Source organism: Cherax quadricarinatus, chromosome 18 (assembly GCF_038502225.1).
Source record: "Cherax quadricarinatus isolate ZL_2023a chromosome 18, ASM3850222v1, whole genome shotgun sequence".
Taxonomy (NCBI): Eukaryota; Metazoa; Arthropoda; class Malacostraca; order Decapoda; family Parastacidae; genus Cherax; species Cherax quadricarinatus.
In genome coordinates, this window is record NC_091309.1 from 34,797,400 (window position 1) to 34,814,032 (window position 16,633).

Below are 16,633 nucleotides of genomic sequence, written 5' to 3' on the forward strand. Positions count from 1 at the left end.
TAGTGAGGCTCAAGTTAGAGTACACAGGAAAGAGGGAAATTATTTCCCAGTAAAAGTAGGCCTTAGACAAGGATGTGTGATGTCACCTTGGTTGTTTAATATATTTATAGATGGGGTTGTAAGAGAAGTAAATGCGAGGGTCTTGACAAGAGGCGTGGAGTTAAAATATAAAGAATCACACATAAAGTGGGAGTTGTCACAGTTGCTCTTTGCTGATGACACTGTGCTCTTGGGAGGTTCTGAAGAGAAGTTGCACAGATTGGTGGATGAATTTGGTAGGGTGTGCAAAAGAAGAAAATTAAAAGTGAATACAGGAAAGAGTAAGGTTATGAGGATAACAAAAATATTAGGTGATGAAAGATTGGATATTAGATTGGAGGGAGAGAGTATGGAGGAGGTGAATGTATTCAGATATTTGGGAGTGGACGTGTCAGCGGATGGGTCTATGAAGGATGAGGTGAATCATAGAATTGATGAGGGGAAAAGGGTGAGTGGTGCACTTAGGACTCTGTGGAGACAAAGAACTTTGTCCTTGGAGGCAAAGAGGGGAATGTATGAGAGTATAGTTTTACCAACGCTCTTATATGGGTGTGAAGCATGGGTGATGAATGTTACAGCGAGGAGAAGGCTGGAGGCAGTGGAGATGTCATGTCTGAGGGCAATGTGTGGTGTGAATATTATGCAGAGAATTCGTAGTTTGGAAGTTAGGAGGAGGTGCGGGATTACCAAAACTGTTGCCCAGAGGGCTGAGGAAGGTTTATTGAGGTGGTTTGGACATGTAGAGAGAATGGAGCGAAACAGAATGACTTCAAGAGTGTATCAGTCTGTAGTGGAAGGAAGGCGGGGTAGGGGTCGGCCTAGGAAAGGTTGGAGGGAGGGGGTAAAGGAGGTTTTGTGTGCGAGGGGCTTGGACTTCCAGCAGGCGTGCATGAGCGTGTTTGATAGGAGTGAATGGAGACGAATGGTTTTTAATACTTGACGTGCTGTTGGAGTGTGAGCAAAGTAACATTTATGAAGGGGTTCAGGGAAACCGGCAGGCCGGACTTGAGTCCTGGAGATGGGAAGTGCAGTGCCTGCACTCTGAAGGAGGGGTGTTAATGTTGCAGTTTAAAAACTGTAGTGTAAAGCACCCTTCTGGCAAGACAGTGATGGAGTGAATGATGGTGAAAGTTTTTCTTTTTCGGGCCACCCTGCCTTGGTGGGAATCGGTCAGTGTGATAATAAAAAAAGTGTTTAGTGTTTTTAGTTTATGACATTCACTGTTTTCCACCAAGACAGAGTGACCCAATGAAGGAGAACATTCATTTTCATTCATTTCCAACCTCTTTGCAGACATTCAGAGATATAATTCAGTTGATCTACCACAGTATCCCTACCTATCCTTTAGAAGCAAGCACTGTACTCAAGAACTTCTAAACTCAGGTCTGGCTAACAGGTATTTCCTGAATTTCTTAAGCCTTTCAGGGTCAAGAGGCCCTCTCCTAAACTCGTTCTCAGGGTCGAAAAATTTTTGGGAAAAAAAAAAAAAAATCTTATGAAATGATAGAGAGACTTTTCCCGATCATAATGACACCAAAAGTATGAAATTTGATGGAAAAATTACGAAATTATGCTCTCACGAAGTTAGCAGTCTCGACAATGTTGACGCATCAGTGATTTCGCCCAGTTTGAGCCCTGTTTTTGGCCAGTTTCAGTGTACTAGTCAACAAAAATCATATCTTTTTCACTAGAACTCTATTTTGCCTATCGAATGAGTACAAGAAACCACTCATTTACCGATTTTAAGTATCCAATAAGGTGGTCAGAAATTGGCAATTTTGCCAATTTCACACAAATTTTTGAAGATGCCAATTTCTAAATAGGGTCCAGAATAAACAAGAAAGACATTCCTGGCACTAAAATAACATTTTCTCTGTTCATTAGTCACGTCCCTGCACTCCTCTTACATCTCTTGTTTTCTACTTTGAATTTTTATTCTCACAAAAAATAGAAAATTTACTGCTATGCAGACTACTGCATTAGTGTAGAAATGGTGTAGAAATGGTATAAATAATATCAGAGCACTTGTGAAATAATATTAAACTCACCAGTTGATGTGTACTGAATGCTTGGCATGATTTGTTTACTTTTGAAATTTGGTAAAAATCAAACATTTCTGCTACTTTGAGCTCAATTTCAAGGTACTTTTCATTATGAAACCAATCAAAATCATCTCAATTTCTGTAATATGTCTTCCATTCTATTAAATGAGACCAGGAAAACTAGAATGCAACCATGAATACCATACAAAAGTACACTGCAAAGTCGCTGTTTTAAACCAAAAACACGGTCAGTTTTTTTTTTTTTTTCATTATGCACTGTGTGCTGCAGGATTTATTTTATACTGTACACACTGACCACATAGACCCATTCTTTCATATGCAGGCCTGCCAGCTTTCTCTCACTAGATTTGAAGGCGCTAGAATTTAGGTGTTCTATTACGTCAATAACCCTGGTGTGTAAGCCGTACTAGTATGTCGGAAACCCTGAAAGGGTTAAACATGTTACTGTGTTCACACACTACCAGCATGCCAAATCTCCAAAATCCCTTGTCCCCATCAAATACATTCACACATCCCTGCTAAATGTTCAAGCTCCAGTCTGTCAAAACACTTCACACTCAGTCCATCCGACCCTTCTTGGAACACAACCTAACTCCCAAAATAAGCACCTTTTTTGAACAACTTATCTTGCTCCATCCCTACAAAATGACCAAAACATCTCAATACCCTTTCTTCTTTCGGAATTATATTACTCATACACACTTATTATTTCTTTATTCCTTATTATATACAGTGGAACCTCTGCTTGCGAGTTTAATCCGTTCCGTGACCTTGCTCACAAGTGGATTTGCTCGTTTGCAGAGTGAATTTTCCTCATTTAAATTAATTGAAATGCAATTAATCCATTCCAGTGAAATTCTGTACTTCAATAATTTCCCTAATATCAACTCTACGGCTTATTTATCTATTGCAGTTCATCTAATATGACATAATAAACAATATAAATAACATAGAAACCTGATATATACTCTAGAATGAATAAAATACATGTATGTCATTCATGTAGTGGTATCGTCGGTGGACAAGAGTTTGTTTGAAGACCAGATAAAATACTTCTTGAATAATTTCGCTAATATCTATACGGCTTATTTATCTATCACAACTCGTCTAATATGACATAATAAACAATATAAATAACATAGAAACCTGATATATACTATAAAATTAATAAAATATTTAATTCGTGCAGTGGTATGGGCGGTGTCGGGAGTGGATGAGAGTTTGTCTGGAGACCTGATGGACAAAATACTTCTTGAATAATTTCGCTAATGACATCTGTACGGCTTTTTTATCTATAACAGTTCATCTAATATGACATAACAAACAATATAAATAACATAGAAACCTGATATATACTCTAGAATAAATAAAATATGTCATTATATATGTGGCGGCATCTGCAGCCAATGAGAGTTTGTGTGGAGACAGGACAAAATATTTCTTGAATATTTTGCTATCATCAACTCTATGGCTTATTTATCTATCGTAGTTCATCTAATAAGACATAATAAACAATACAAATAACATAGAAACCTGATATACAGTAGGGCCCCACTTATACGGCAGGTTAGGTTCCAGGCTACCACCGTAAAGTGGAACACCCTTTTTTTCCCCTTATAAATGCATGCAAACACTAGATAACAAGTTTACATTAACATATATTAAGTTAGCAATAGAACTAGGCATCAAAAAACAATAAAAAAGTACAGTACACACACAGTGCACTCATTACTTACCTTAAAATATTTATAGTCTTAATCTAGGGTGAGACAAGTAGTATTTATTGTAAGAAATCAAGTGTGGTATGTATGATAGTCAGCCGGACTACCATACCAGGCCACCCCACCCACACATACTATTCTATGATATTTAACCCTTTCAGGGTCCAAGGCCAAAATCTGAAGTCACGCACCAGTGTCCAAGAAATTTTGAAAAAAAAAAAAAAATTTCTTCTTACAGAATTAAAGAGCATATTTTTGTGAAGGTAATAAAACAAAAAAAATTAGAATCTGATCATTACTTACCGAGATACAGTGCCAAGAAGTTTATAGAAAATTATGTGGTGGCGGCATGTGGTGGCGGCAACATCGACGAATTCCACATACGCGTTTTATATTATTTTGTTGTTTTAGTTGTTTTTTAGTGTTAGAGTGTTCAGCAGAAGTTTGTGGTTACAGGAAAGTGGGTGCAGGAGGGAAGAGGAGCGATTGGTGGAATGATGATGTAAAGAGAGTAGTAAGGGAGAAAAAGTTAGCATATGAGAAGTTTTTACAAAGTAGAAGTGATGCAAGGAGGGAAGAGTATATGGAGAAAAAGAGAGAAGTTAAGAGAGTGGTGAAGCAGTGTAAAAAGAGAGCAAATGAGAGAGTGGGTGAGATGTTATCAACAAATTTTGTTGAAAATAAGAAAAAGTTTTGGAGTGAGATTAACAAGTTAAGAAAGCCTAGAGAACAAATGGATTTGTCAGTTAAAAATAGGAGAGGAGAGTTATTAAATGGAGAGTTAGAGGTATTGGGAAGATGGAAGGAATATTTTGAGGAATTGTTAAATGTTGATGAAGATAGGGAAGCTGTGATTTCGTGTATAGGGCAAGGAGGAATAACATCTTGTAGGAGTGAGGAAGAGCCAGTTGTGAGTGTGGGGGAAGTTCGTGAGGCAGTAGGTAAAATGAAAGGGGGTAAGGCAGCCGGGATTGATGGGATAAAGATAGAAATGTTAAAAGCAGGTGGGGATATAGTTTTGGAGTGGTTGGTGCAATTATTTAATAAATGTATGGAAGAGGGTAAGGTACCTAGGGATTGGCAGAGAGCATGCATAGTTCCTTTGTATAAAGGCAAAGGGGATAAAAGAGAGTGCAAAAATTATAGGGGGATAAGTCTGTTGAGTGTACCTGGTAAAGTGTATGGTAGAGTTATAATTGAAAGAATTAAGAGTAAGACGGAGAATAGGATAGCAGATGAACAAGGAGGCTTTAGGAAAGGTAGGGGGTGTGTGGACCAGGTGTTTACAGTGAAACATATAAGTGAACAGTATTTAGATAAGGCTAAAGAGGTCTTTGTGGCATTTATGGATTTGGAAAAGGCGTATGACAGGGTGGATAGGGGGGCAATGTGGCAGATGTTGCAAGTGTATGGTGTAGGAGGTAGGTTACTGAAAGCAGTGAAGAGTTTTTACGAGGATAGTGAGGCTCAAGTTAGAGTATGTAGGAAAGAGGGAAATTATTTCCCAGTAAAAGTAGGCCTTAGACAAGGATGTGTGATGTCACCGTGGTTGTTTAATATATTTATAGATGGGGTTGTAAGAGAAGTAAATGCGAGGGTCTTGGCAAGAGGCGTGGAGTTAAAAGATAAAGAATCACACACAAAGTGGGAGTTGTCACAGCTGCTCTTTGCTGATGACACTGTGCTCTTGGGAGATTCTGAAGAGAAGTTGCAGAGATTGGTGGATGAATTTGGTAGGGTGTGCAAAAGAAGAAAATTAAAGGTGAATACAGGAAAGAGTATGGTTATGAGGATAACAAAAAGATTAGGTGATGAAAGATTGAATATCAGATTGGAGGGAGAGAGTATGGAGGAGGTGAACGTATTCAGATATTTGGGAGTGGACGTGTCAGCGGATGGGTCTATGAAAGATGAGGTGAATCATAGAATTGATGAGGGAAAAAGAGTGAGTGGTGCACTTAGGAGTCTGTGGAGACAAAGAACTTTGTCCTTGGAGGCAAAGAGGGGAATGTATGAGAGTATAGTTTTACCAACGCTCTTATATGGGTGTGAAGCGTGGGTGATGAATGTTGCAGCGAGGAGAAGGCTGGAGGCAGTGGAGATGTCATGTCTGAGGGCAATGTGTGGTGTGAATATAATGCAGAGAATTCGTAGTTTGGAAGTTAGGAGGAGGTGCGGGATTACCAAAACTGTTGTCCAGAGGGCTGAGGAAGGGTTGTTGAGGTGGTTCGGACATGTAGAGAGAATGGAGCGAAACAGAATGACTTCAAGAGTGTATCAGTCTGTAGTGGAAGGAAGGCGGGGTAGGGGTCGGCCTAGGAAGGGTTGGAGGGAGGGGGTAAAGGAGGTTTTGTGTGCGAGGGGCTTGGACTTCCAGCAGGCATGCGTGAGCGTGTTTGATAGGAGTGAATGGAGACAAATGGTTTTTAATACTTGACGTGCTGTTGGAGTGTGAGCAAAGTAACATTTATGAAGGGATTCAGGGAAACCGGCAGGCCGGACTTGAGTCCTGGAGATGGGAAGTACAGTGCGCACTCTGAAAGGGGTTATTATCTGTATAAAGCACCCTTAAGACAGTTGGAGTGAATTGGTGAAAGTTTTTCCACCCTGCCTTGGTTTATAATACTCAATTGAAACATAACCGCACTAAATATTGTTTACCACTGTTGTTTATTACAATAAACATGCAAAATGTATAATACTAATGTTCTATCATATATTACATATTTACAATCACTGGACATGGTTTTAGAACTGCTGGAGCTTGTGGAACTCCTTGAAACAAGGCACCATGCACAGAGGCACCTTACATTCCTCACACATAAACCGAGTGTCTTTGCGTCTTTGTTGCCGTCGTTTTGTTTGTGCACAGACAATGCATCTCTTCTGGGCAAATTTCTTTTGAGTTGAAGGAAGCTGTATTATGAAATGATCACCTTCTCTCCTCAAACGCTTGGGTATATTGTGATGAATTCGAGGACCATGTTGTATTGCAGGTGTTGTTACCTGGTACTTCATTATGAGTTGTCTGACAACAGACAAACAAAATTCACCATACGGTGGTCTGTTACCAGTCTTTATTTGGTACATATTATATGCATTCAGCATTGAAATGTCCATGAGATGGAAGAAAAGTTTCATGTACCACTTGTAACTCTTACGAACACAGTCAACAAAACCAATCTGCATGTCACACTTGTCAAACAAGCGCATGTTTTGTGTATAATCAATCACTGACACTGGTTTTCGAATACGTTCATTAGTCACTCGATCAACTTTGCCACTGTCTTGCATTTCATTACGGTGAATGGTTGTCAACAATGTGACATCTCGTTTGTCATGCCACCGTAATGCCATGATGTCATTGGCAGTAAACACCTGCACGTCATCACCACGAACACCTGCGTTGAGCCTGGGCATATGTTTACGATTAGAACGCACTGTGCCACACACATCTGTCTTGTTCACTCGCATGAAATCACTGAGTAATGGGCTTGTGTACCAGTTATCGGTATATAATGTATGGCCCTTACCAAGATAAGGTGCCATCATGTTTCTCACTACGTCACCTGAGATACCCAATAACATCTTGGTATCTTTCAATGTTTTACTACCCGTGTATACAACAATATCCAACACCAGGCCACTGTCACAATCACAGAGTACAAACAATTTTATACCAAAGAGGTTCCTCTTGCTCGGTATATACTGCTTGAATGACAGTCTACCTTTGAACAAAATCAAAGACTCGTCAATTACAAGATTCTTGAATGGATAAAAGTATATCCTGAACTTTTGTTTGAGATACATGAAAACATTTCTAATCTTGTATAACCTGTCACTTCTGTCAGGACTAGTTTTGTCAGAGAAGTGCAACATACGTAACAGTAAGATAAACCTGTTCACTGGTATTATTTCACTGAAGGATGGGGTACAAATTAGCCGATCTGTGGACCAGTATGCTTTTATATTATGCTTATAGACATGAGGCATAAGCATTATTGTTGCAAAAAGCAAATACATTTCTGCAACAGTCGTCTCTTTCCACCTTTGTAGTCTTGACTGTGGTGATAAGATCGTATTTGCCATGGTGTACTCAAAATACTTATTACTTTCCCTGACAATAATTTCCATCAATGGCTGGTCAAAGAATAATTCAAAGAATTCCAGTTCATTGGCCGTGGTTCCAATGGGACAGGTAGGTAGAATTCCACTTTGAGAGTCATCAAAGTGGTGAGGGCTGGGAACAAAATTGGGATTTTGCTGCCAATCCCAGATACGGTTTGCTGGTGGATACTGGAGATCATAGGCTGGTTGTACGGGTGGTTGTGGCGGGCTGGTGGGTGACGCTCCGCTTTGTCCTTGAACTGACGAGTCAGCAGCGTGGGTCCCCGCGTGGCACAGTGAGTCACGCATGGCGGTGCCACTACCACCACCAGCACCACTAACACCATCCACTGATGCCTGTGGCCCATCCATGCCAAGTGTAGCCACATCATCCTCACTATCACTACCTAAAACGGGTGTAGGGCCACGGGATGTGCTCCGGGATGTACTCCGTCCCCTGGGCACAGCATAGGGTACACTACCCGAGCGCATGCGGCGGCGAACATACCGACGCTTCACTGGTGAATATGTTTCCTCACTATCACTACTCGAATGATCGTCGAGCGCAATAAAATCACAATCCACGTCAGAATCATCGTCATTACTGAAGTCAGAGGCCAGGCCACGGGAAAATATTAGTTTTCTCTTACGTTTAGGAACACCCGACCGTGAGTCACGAGTGCCCACACCAGAGGTAGAAGGTCGAGGATCGTCGGGGTTTTCTGCACTATTATCGATATCCTGGTCATTATTTTCGGTCACTAACTTATCAAAGCCGTAGAATTCGTCTTCATTTCCACTTCCATCAGTGTCAGAACTATCAGACAGGAAGAGGAGAGTCCCAATTTTCCGGGGAGTGAGAGCTGACTTGCGACGAGGCATGGTGAACAAGGGTGACTGAGCCGGCGTTCCCACAATGCTATGCAGGCGCCTAGATTTTTTGTTTATGGCGCACACCCACGGCACAGACCCATTCTCTCACATGTAGGCCTATGAGCGCTTTCGCGCTAAATTTGACGGCGCTAGAATTTTGGCATAGATCTACGGTTTGGACACTCGCCAAAAAGCCGTAGATCTACGGGACGGACCCTGAAAGGGTTAAGCATCCCAGAGCGATAAAATGCACATACAGTTCACTCATTACTTACCTTAAAATATTTGTAGTCTTAATGTAGGATCAGGGGTGAGTAAACGAGATAAAACAAATAAATGAGAGAGAGAGAGAGAGAGAGAGAACGAGTACATGATGGAGGACAGGCACAGAGTTATGTAAACAAACCAGATGAACGTAAGTTTTGTAAACAAAGTGTACATGTCTGGTTTTTGTACAAGTTACATTGCGTACAAGTTGTCTCTACATTGATGCGGTAGAATAAATAAAGAACACCACTCCCATTCTCATGTAACACCATTTTTAGAAGAAATGACACTCTAAGTGAAGGCAATGGAAATAAGTCACTCTGACTTTTTTGGGTTATCCTAGGTTCTCTACACATATGCTGTTATGTATGATAATCTATGTAACTGTATTTGTATATACCTGAATAAACCTAGCCTAATTTCCCCATTGGATTATACAGTGGAACCCCAGTTTTCATCCAGTCCGGTTATCATACAATTCAGTTTTCAACCACTTTTTTCAGCTAAATTTTCCCCTTGTTTTCATACATCTGCTTGGAAACCGTCTTGATCAGACACGTCTGCCTGCCTGCAGGACGCGGCCGCTCATTCGTTTGTGACTCAGTCTGCCTTTGTTACTTGTTCAGTGAGCATTACTCCGCGCATTTATCTGAAACAAGACCTTCGTCTGGAAAAGCAACAAATCTTATCTGAGGAAATTGCTTCAGAGGAGGAGGAGGAGGAGGAAGAGAGAGGGGAGAATGTGCCTTCTTCAGTGATTAAGGACATTTGTGCAAAGTGGAGTGAGGTGCAAAGTTTTGTGGAGGAATATCACCATAACAAAGCTGTTGCAAGCTGTGTCAGCAACATGTTCAATGACAATGCCATGTCCCATTTTAAGAAAATCTTAGAGAGGCACCAGATTTTTGTGTGACAGGGGTCCAGTGACTCTCAAGCTGGTCCTAGTGCTGGTAAAAGACAAAGAAGGGGAGTAACCCCAGATAAGGCTTTGATACCTAAAGTCCGTATGGAGGGGGATTCCCCTTTCAAACAGTAACCTCTCCTCCCTCTCCCCTCCTCGCCGTCTTTCATACGCCAACAAGTCTTCAATAAAGGCAAAAGTGATATTAAATGTTCATTTATCCACTTCACTAATCATTTATATTTATTTCTCATTGTTTTCTGTATTTTTAACTATAGTTATTCTCTATAAAATTAATATTTTGTTTATATTTTTGGGTGTCTGGAATTGATTAATTTGATTTACATTATTTGTTATGAGAAATGTTACCTCAGTTTTCGTACAAATCGGTTTTCGACCGACCTTCTGGAATGGATTAAACACGAAAACTGGTGTTCCATTGTATGTAAATACGATTAATCCGTTCCAGACCCCTATGAAATGTGTGTAAATATTTTTTATTTTTTTTATTTTTAAGAACAAAAATAGTTAATTATACCATAGAATGCATAGTGTAATAGTAAACTGAATGTAAAAACCTTGAATAACACTGAGAAAACCTTGAACAACAGAGAAAACTAACATTGCACGAGTCCTCAGAGTTTTAAGCACAGTAAAAATAGTTCGAAAAATCCTTAATTATACAAAATAATGCACAGTTTAATAGAGAAAAAATCTTAACTAAGAGGTGTACACAAACAACAGGAAGTGGGGAAAATTGGCACACGTGAAAAAAAAAGGCACGGAATGTAAAAATTGGCATGGCTGTGTTTGTTCAGCACCTGATTGTGTATTTGTGACCAGATGCAAAAATCTGGCAAATTTTTTGGTCATTAACTGATTTGTTCGTGTACGGAAGAGTTTGTGACCAGAGGTTCCACCGTCTATGTTTGTATGTAGATTAACTAGCTCAGCTGAGCCCTCTCACTTGCACTTATTTAATCATTAAACAAGTTAGGTGAGTACACACAGACAGACGTTTGCCACCACTGAGAATAGTCAGTAACCTCTAAATCTCAAACCAGTATAGAATGAAAGAAATAACTTATAGAGACATGATTATGACATGCTAAATGCAATACTTAGGGGTATTGCCAAGATACCTTTGATATACCTTTGAAGAGTTTCAAGAGTTAATCTACTCTCTGAGCTGGGGAAAAAAAAAAAAGAAAAATGCTGTTTGAAGAGGTAGTGCAAAGACATGGAGACACGAAGGGAAACTGAAAGGTGTAATGAGAGAGATGTAAGAGAGAATTTCTTGAGTGTGAGGGGGTCATAAATGAATTAAATGTACTGCGAGAGAAATAAGTGGAGACTAACTCTACTTATAGAGTCGTGTGTAGATATGATGAAATGAACTGTATGAATCAAGTGGGTTTAGCACTTAGTTATGATTGTAATAATAATATGATGAAATGATCTGGGTTGTGTGGTCATTATGACTATCTGTGGTTGAGAGGTGGAGCCCAGAAGCTGGAACTTACTACTCAAAAGCACAACTAATTAAGATAAAGCACAAGCTAATTAAGATAATATTAATAATTAAATATAGAAGATGGAACACTATATATTAACTACAAATACACTAATTACTTAGTTAAAAACTTTTTTTTTTTTTTGCAGATGTCAGGTAAAAGTTACGGGAGAGATGATGTTGTCATTTCCAGCTGGTATTGTTGGTGTTTTAGCCAATAAGCCATCTCCTGCTCAGCTCTCATTTAAGGTCAACAACTTTGCTAAAGTGACCAGTGTTCTGCCCAACAAGCAGCTCATAACAATGTTAGTCTGCCTTCTTTTTTTTTATTCGCCTTGCTCTGCTTTGTATGTTGTTACTGACTGCCTTATTATTTTATAATTGTATATTCTTTGTAATGTTCATTTTTAATTATTTAGAAATGGGCACATAGAAATATATTGTTTTCTCAGTTTTTGCATCATGCTTCCCTTCCTAATAACATTACTTTTGCTGTGTAGTATATCTGTAATGTAAATGTTGCTTTAAACTTGCTTGATTAACATTTTGTTAATTAATTTTAACAAAAACTGATGTCTACTACCACCACTTCCCCCACCATCAATCTTTGTGAGCTTCCTGCAAATATTTAGCATGCCAGCCTCAGAAAGTTCTCATACAAGGCTCAGAAATTTCTCATAACAGGATTAGAAGCTTCTTTTGCTATATTAAGAAACTGTACTTTTCATAGTTGGGATTTTCCAGTGGAAAAGTCAGACATTTCTTACACCTGAAGCATAATTCAGTCTCATGAATGGGTTTTATGTCTACATTTATTACCATATTGTTACATTATTTGTCTTCAGTTATTATTATTGCTCCTTCGTCTTTCAACAAACTGGCCGTTTCCCACCGAGGCAGGGTGGCCCAAAAAGAAAAACAAGTTTCTTTTTTTAACTTTAGTAATGTATACAGGAGAAGGGGTTACTAGCCCCTTTGCTCCTCACATTATTGTATAGCCAAGTGAAAGTAGGACTTGGGAAGAGGTGCAGGATGACAGTTCTTTTTGAGGATTCTGAAACAAATTTGAGAGGGTATGTAGAAGAAAATGAATGTCGGATTGGAGGGAGGGAGTATGGAGGAAGTGGATGTATTTAGATATTGGGGGGTGCACAAGTAGCAGATGCATCTATGAGAGGTAAGGTGAATCATAGAATAGATTAAAGAAAAAGGTGGGTGGTGCATTGAGGCATGTGTGGAAAAAAAAGCAGCATGTCTGTGGAGTCAAAAATGGAAATGTTCCAGAGTATATTGGTAGTAACACTTTTATATGGGTTTGAAGCACAGGTTTTGAACGCTGCAGCGAGGAGGGCCCTAGTGTCAGTGGAGACAGCATGTTTGAGAGCAATATCATGCACAGAATCTGGAGCACAGAAATTTAGCAGGTGATAAGAGGTCACCAAGGGTATAATTCAGAAGGCTGAGAAGGGATAAATTGACAGTGAGTGTATAAATCTGATGTGGAAAGTAGCAGGGGGTAGGGGTCACCCTAGGAATAGTTAAGAGGGGATGAAAGAGGCTTTGAATCATAGGGGCTTGAGCATACAGCAGGCTTGTGTAAACGTGTTAGGTAGGAGTGACTGAAGACAGGATTTTTAATGGATGTGCTGTTGGAGTGTGAGCAAGGTAACTTTCACGAACAAATTCAGGGAAACCAGTTAGGTGGGAGGTGGGAAGGAGGGGTGGGGAAATTGCAGTCAGAGGGCAGTCTAAATTATAATGTCAGCACACTTCTGGAAAGATAGCAATGGAATGGATAATGAGGGAATATGTTTTCTTTGTCTTGTCACCCTACCTTGGCCGTGGAGGTTTAAAAAAAAAAAAAGTGTATGCTCTTCCATTTAGTTACTTATCACATAGTGGTCTTTCACAATTTACATTAAATAGGATAGACTATAAAACAAATATTATATCTGAGCAAAACAAAGCAACAGTAGACTTGCAAGCACTCGCATAAGTTACTAGTCTTTTCAAAGACGCCAAGCTGACAAGACCAGCAAGATTAGTAGGAGAGCCGTAGGTGGCAGCCTTCACCCTAGCAGGTTATATGAACAAGATCCTTAATGTCTTGTCTTCTTTATTGCACATTTTTGTAAAGTTAGCCTTCAAAGGTATATTAAATTTATATGGGTACCTATTTTATTTTGCCCCTGCCCCAAAAGTTTTTGGAATGTTGAAAAAATGTTAATGTAGGTTTGTTCATTTTATTGAAAGAAAGTCTTCTGTATTACATTAGTTTATATGACTGGCATGTCACAGTGTTAATAAAATTTTCTATTCATATGCTTATATTAATATTACAGTACAGTGGACCCTCAGCTAACGATATTAATTCCTTCCAGAGAGCTCATCGTTAGACGAAATTATCGTTAGCTGAATTAATTTTCCCCATAAGAAATAATGGAAATCAAATTAATCCGTTCCTGACACCCCAAAGTATGAAAAAAAAATTTTTTTTACCTCATGAAATAGACATTTTCCTACGCAAAACAAGAAGAAGACATGCACAATTACTACTGTACTAAATAAAGAATACATGACACTTACCTTTATTGAAGATCTGGTGATGATTGATGGGATGGGAGGAGGGGAGATGATGGATGTTATTAATTTTTGGAAGGGGAATCCACTTCCATGAGGACTTGAGGTTAGCAAGTCCTTTTCCGGGGTTACTTCTCTTCTTCTTTTAATACCACTAGGACCAGCTTGAGAGTCACTGGACCTCTGTCACACAACAAATCTGTCCATAGAGCTCTGTACCTAGCATTCCTATAAGATTTGCCTAAAATGGGCCACAGCATAGTCATTGTAATAGTCACCAGCACGGCTTGCAGTAGCTGTGTTAGGGTAATTTTCGTCCATAAAGGTTTGCAGTTCAACCCACTTTGCACACATTTCCTTAATCTTTGAAGTAGGCAGCTTCTTTAATTTTTCTCTCCCCTCCTCTGAAGCAATTTCCTCAGGTCTGGCCTCTTGCTGTTGCAGATGCTCTTGCAGCTCACCAGTGGTTAGTTCTTCATCGTCCTCCTCCACCAACTCTTCCACATCCTCCCTACTAATCTCCAACTCCAAGGACCTCCCCAGTGCCACAATAGATTCCACAACTGGCATAGGCTTCTCAGGGTTATGCCCAAACCTTTCAAAATCCCTCTTTTCTACACATTCTGGCCAAAATTTCCTCCAAGCAGAGTTCAAGGTCCTCTTAGTCACTCCCTCTCAAGCCTTACCTATAAGGTTTACACAACTGAGGATACTAAAATGATCTTTCCAAAACTCTCTTAGGGTCAATCGAGTGTCTGAGGTCACTTCAAAGCACTATTGAAACATAGCTTTTGTGTAGAGTTTTTTGAAGTTTGAAATGACCTGCTAGTCCATGGGCTGCAGGAGAGGAGTGGTATTAGGAGACAAAAATTTGACCTTGATGAAGCTCATGTCCCCATAAATTCACTCTGCCAAGTCTGAAGGATGACCAGGAGCATTGTCTAATACCAGGAGGCACTTAAGGTCCAATTTATTTTCCGGGAGGTAATTTTTCACAGTGGGGGCAAATGCATGGTGTAACCAGTCATAGAAAAAGTCCCTAGTGACCCATGCCTCACTGTTTGCCCTCCACATCACACAAATTAGCCTTGAGAACATTGTTTTTCCTGAATGCTCTGCGAGTTTCAGAGTGATACACCAATCACCACTTTGCAATCACCACTAGCATTACCACACAGCAAAAGAGTAAGTCTGTTTTTCATAGGCTTATGTCCTGGGAGTGCCTTTTCCTCCTGAGTAATGTAGGGCCTGTTTGGCATTTTCTTCCAAAACAGGCGTGTTTCGTCACAATTAAACAGTTGTTCAGCCTCTATGTACTCCTTGAATTCCTTCACATATTTTTCAGCAGCTTTTTGGTCCGAACTGGCAGCCTCACCATGCCTTATCACACTATGTATGCCACTATGGCTCTTAAATCTCTCAAACGAACCTTTGCTGGCCTTAAATTCACTCACATCACCTCTAGTTGCAAGCATTTTTTTAATTAAATTGTCATGCAACTTCCTAGCCTTTTCACATATGATCGCTTGAGAGATGTAATCTCCTGCTATCTGTTTTTCGTTTATCCACACCAATAACAATCTCTCAACACCTTCGAGTACTTGCCATCTCTGTTTTGAAAACAAACTTGCACCTTTTGCAAGAACAGCTTCCTTGATTGCCTTTTTGTTGGCCAAGATAGTAGCGATGGTTGATTGGGGTTTGGTATACATCCTGGCCAGCTCCGAGACACGCACTCCACTTTCGTACTTTGCAATTATCTCTTTATTTCAATTCCATACTAATTCTCTCCCTTTTTTACCACAGGGTTGGCACTAGAAGCTTTCTTGGGGCCCATGGTGACTTATTTTGCAGTTACAAGCACTAAAAACACTGGGATAGTATAAAATGTTCCGAATGTATGCGTGGATATGACTGCGCTGGCTGGCTTGTAAACACTAGCACACACGGCTGAGGCATGCTCAGGCCACACGTGGACGCGTACCAGACGAATCACGTTGGGCAAGTTTTTCATTGTTGGCCAGGCCAAAACTTTTACGCTCAAACTCTTCGTTAGATGGATTTAACGTTAGACAATGCTTTCATTAGCCGAGGGTCCACTGTACTAGCATTGTACTGTTAAGGAGGTTATTATTTGTGTGTGGTGACTAGGTCAACCGTAAGGCTCTGTAGATTACATTTTTAACTAGGATATAAATGCAGCAGTGTAATTTATATAAACTGGCCCAGCTATATCTGCTCAATTTCTTCCCCCTCTGTTTTGCCATTTTACTAAATACTATACTGTTGAATCATATAATTCTCTTTCTTCATGCCCTTTGCTGTTGCCTTTCCATCATTTTTTTGTCTCGTACATTTGTACATGTATGTTTAACCAAGATAGTTCACTCTCTTTTCCCAAACAATAGCAAATGCTTCGTTCTTATGAAAACCAAATTAGCACAAGTAAACAATTCAGTGTGCTTTGAAGAGTTCTTAATTAACACTTGAAGGTATAAGAAATACCTATGGGTTACAATGTACTTGTGATTGCTGCCTCCTGCCTGCCCTTCAAGGACATTACTTCAAG

At 39.8% G+C, this 16,633-nt stretch overlaps 1 protein-coding gene across 1 annotated transcript in view; it reads left to right on the forward strand.

Annotated features, from left to right (window-relative positions):
* LOC128689238 (F-BAR domain only protein 2) overlaps window positions 1-16,633 on the forward strand; it is a 528,956-nt gene that overhangs the window by 440,787 nt on the left and 71,536 nt on the right. Inside the window, 1 exon segment of the mRNA XM_070086397.1 lies at window positions 11,634-11,789. Coding sequence (XP_069942498.1) covers window positions 11,634-11,789 — 156 coding nt within the window.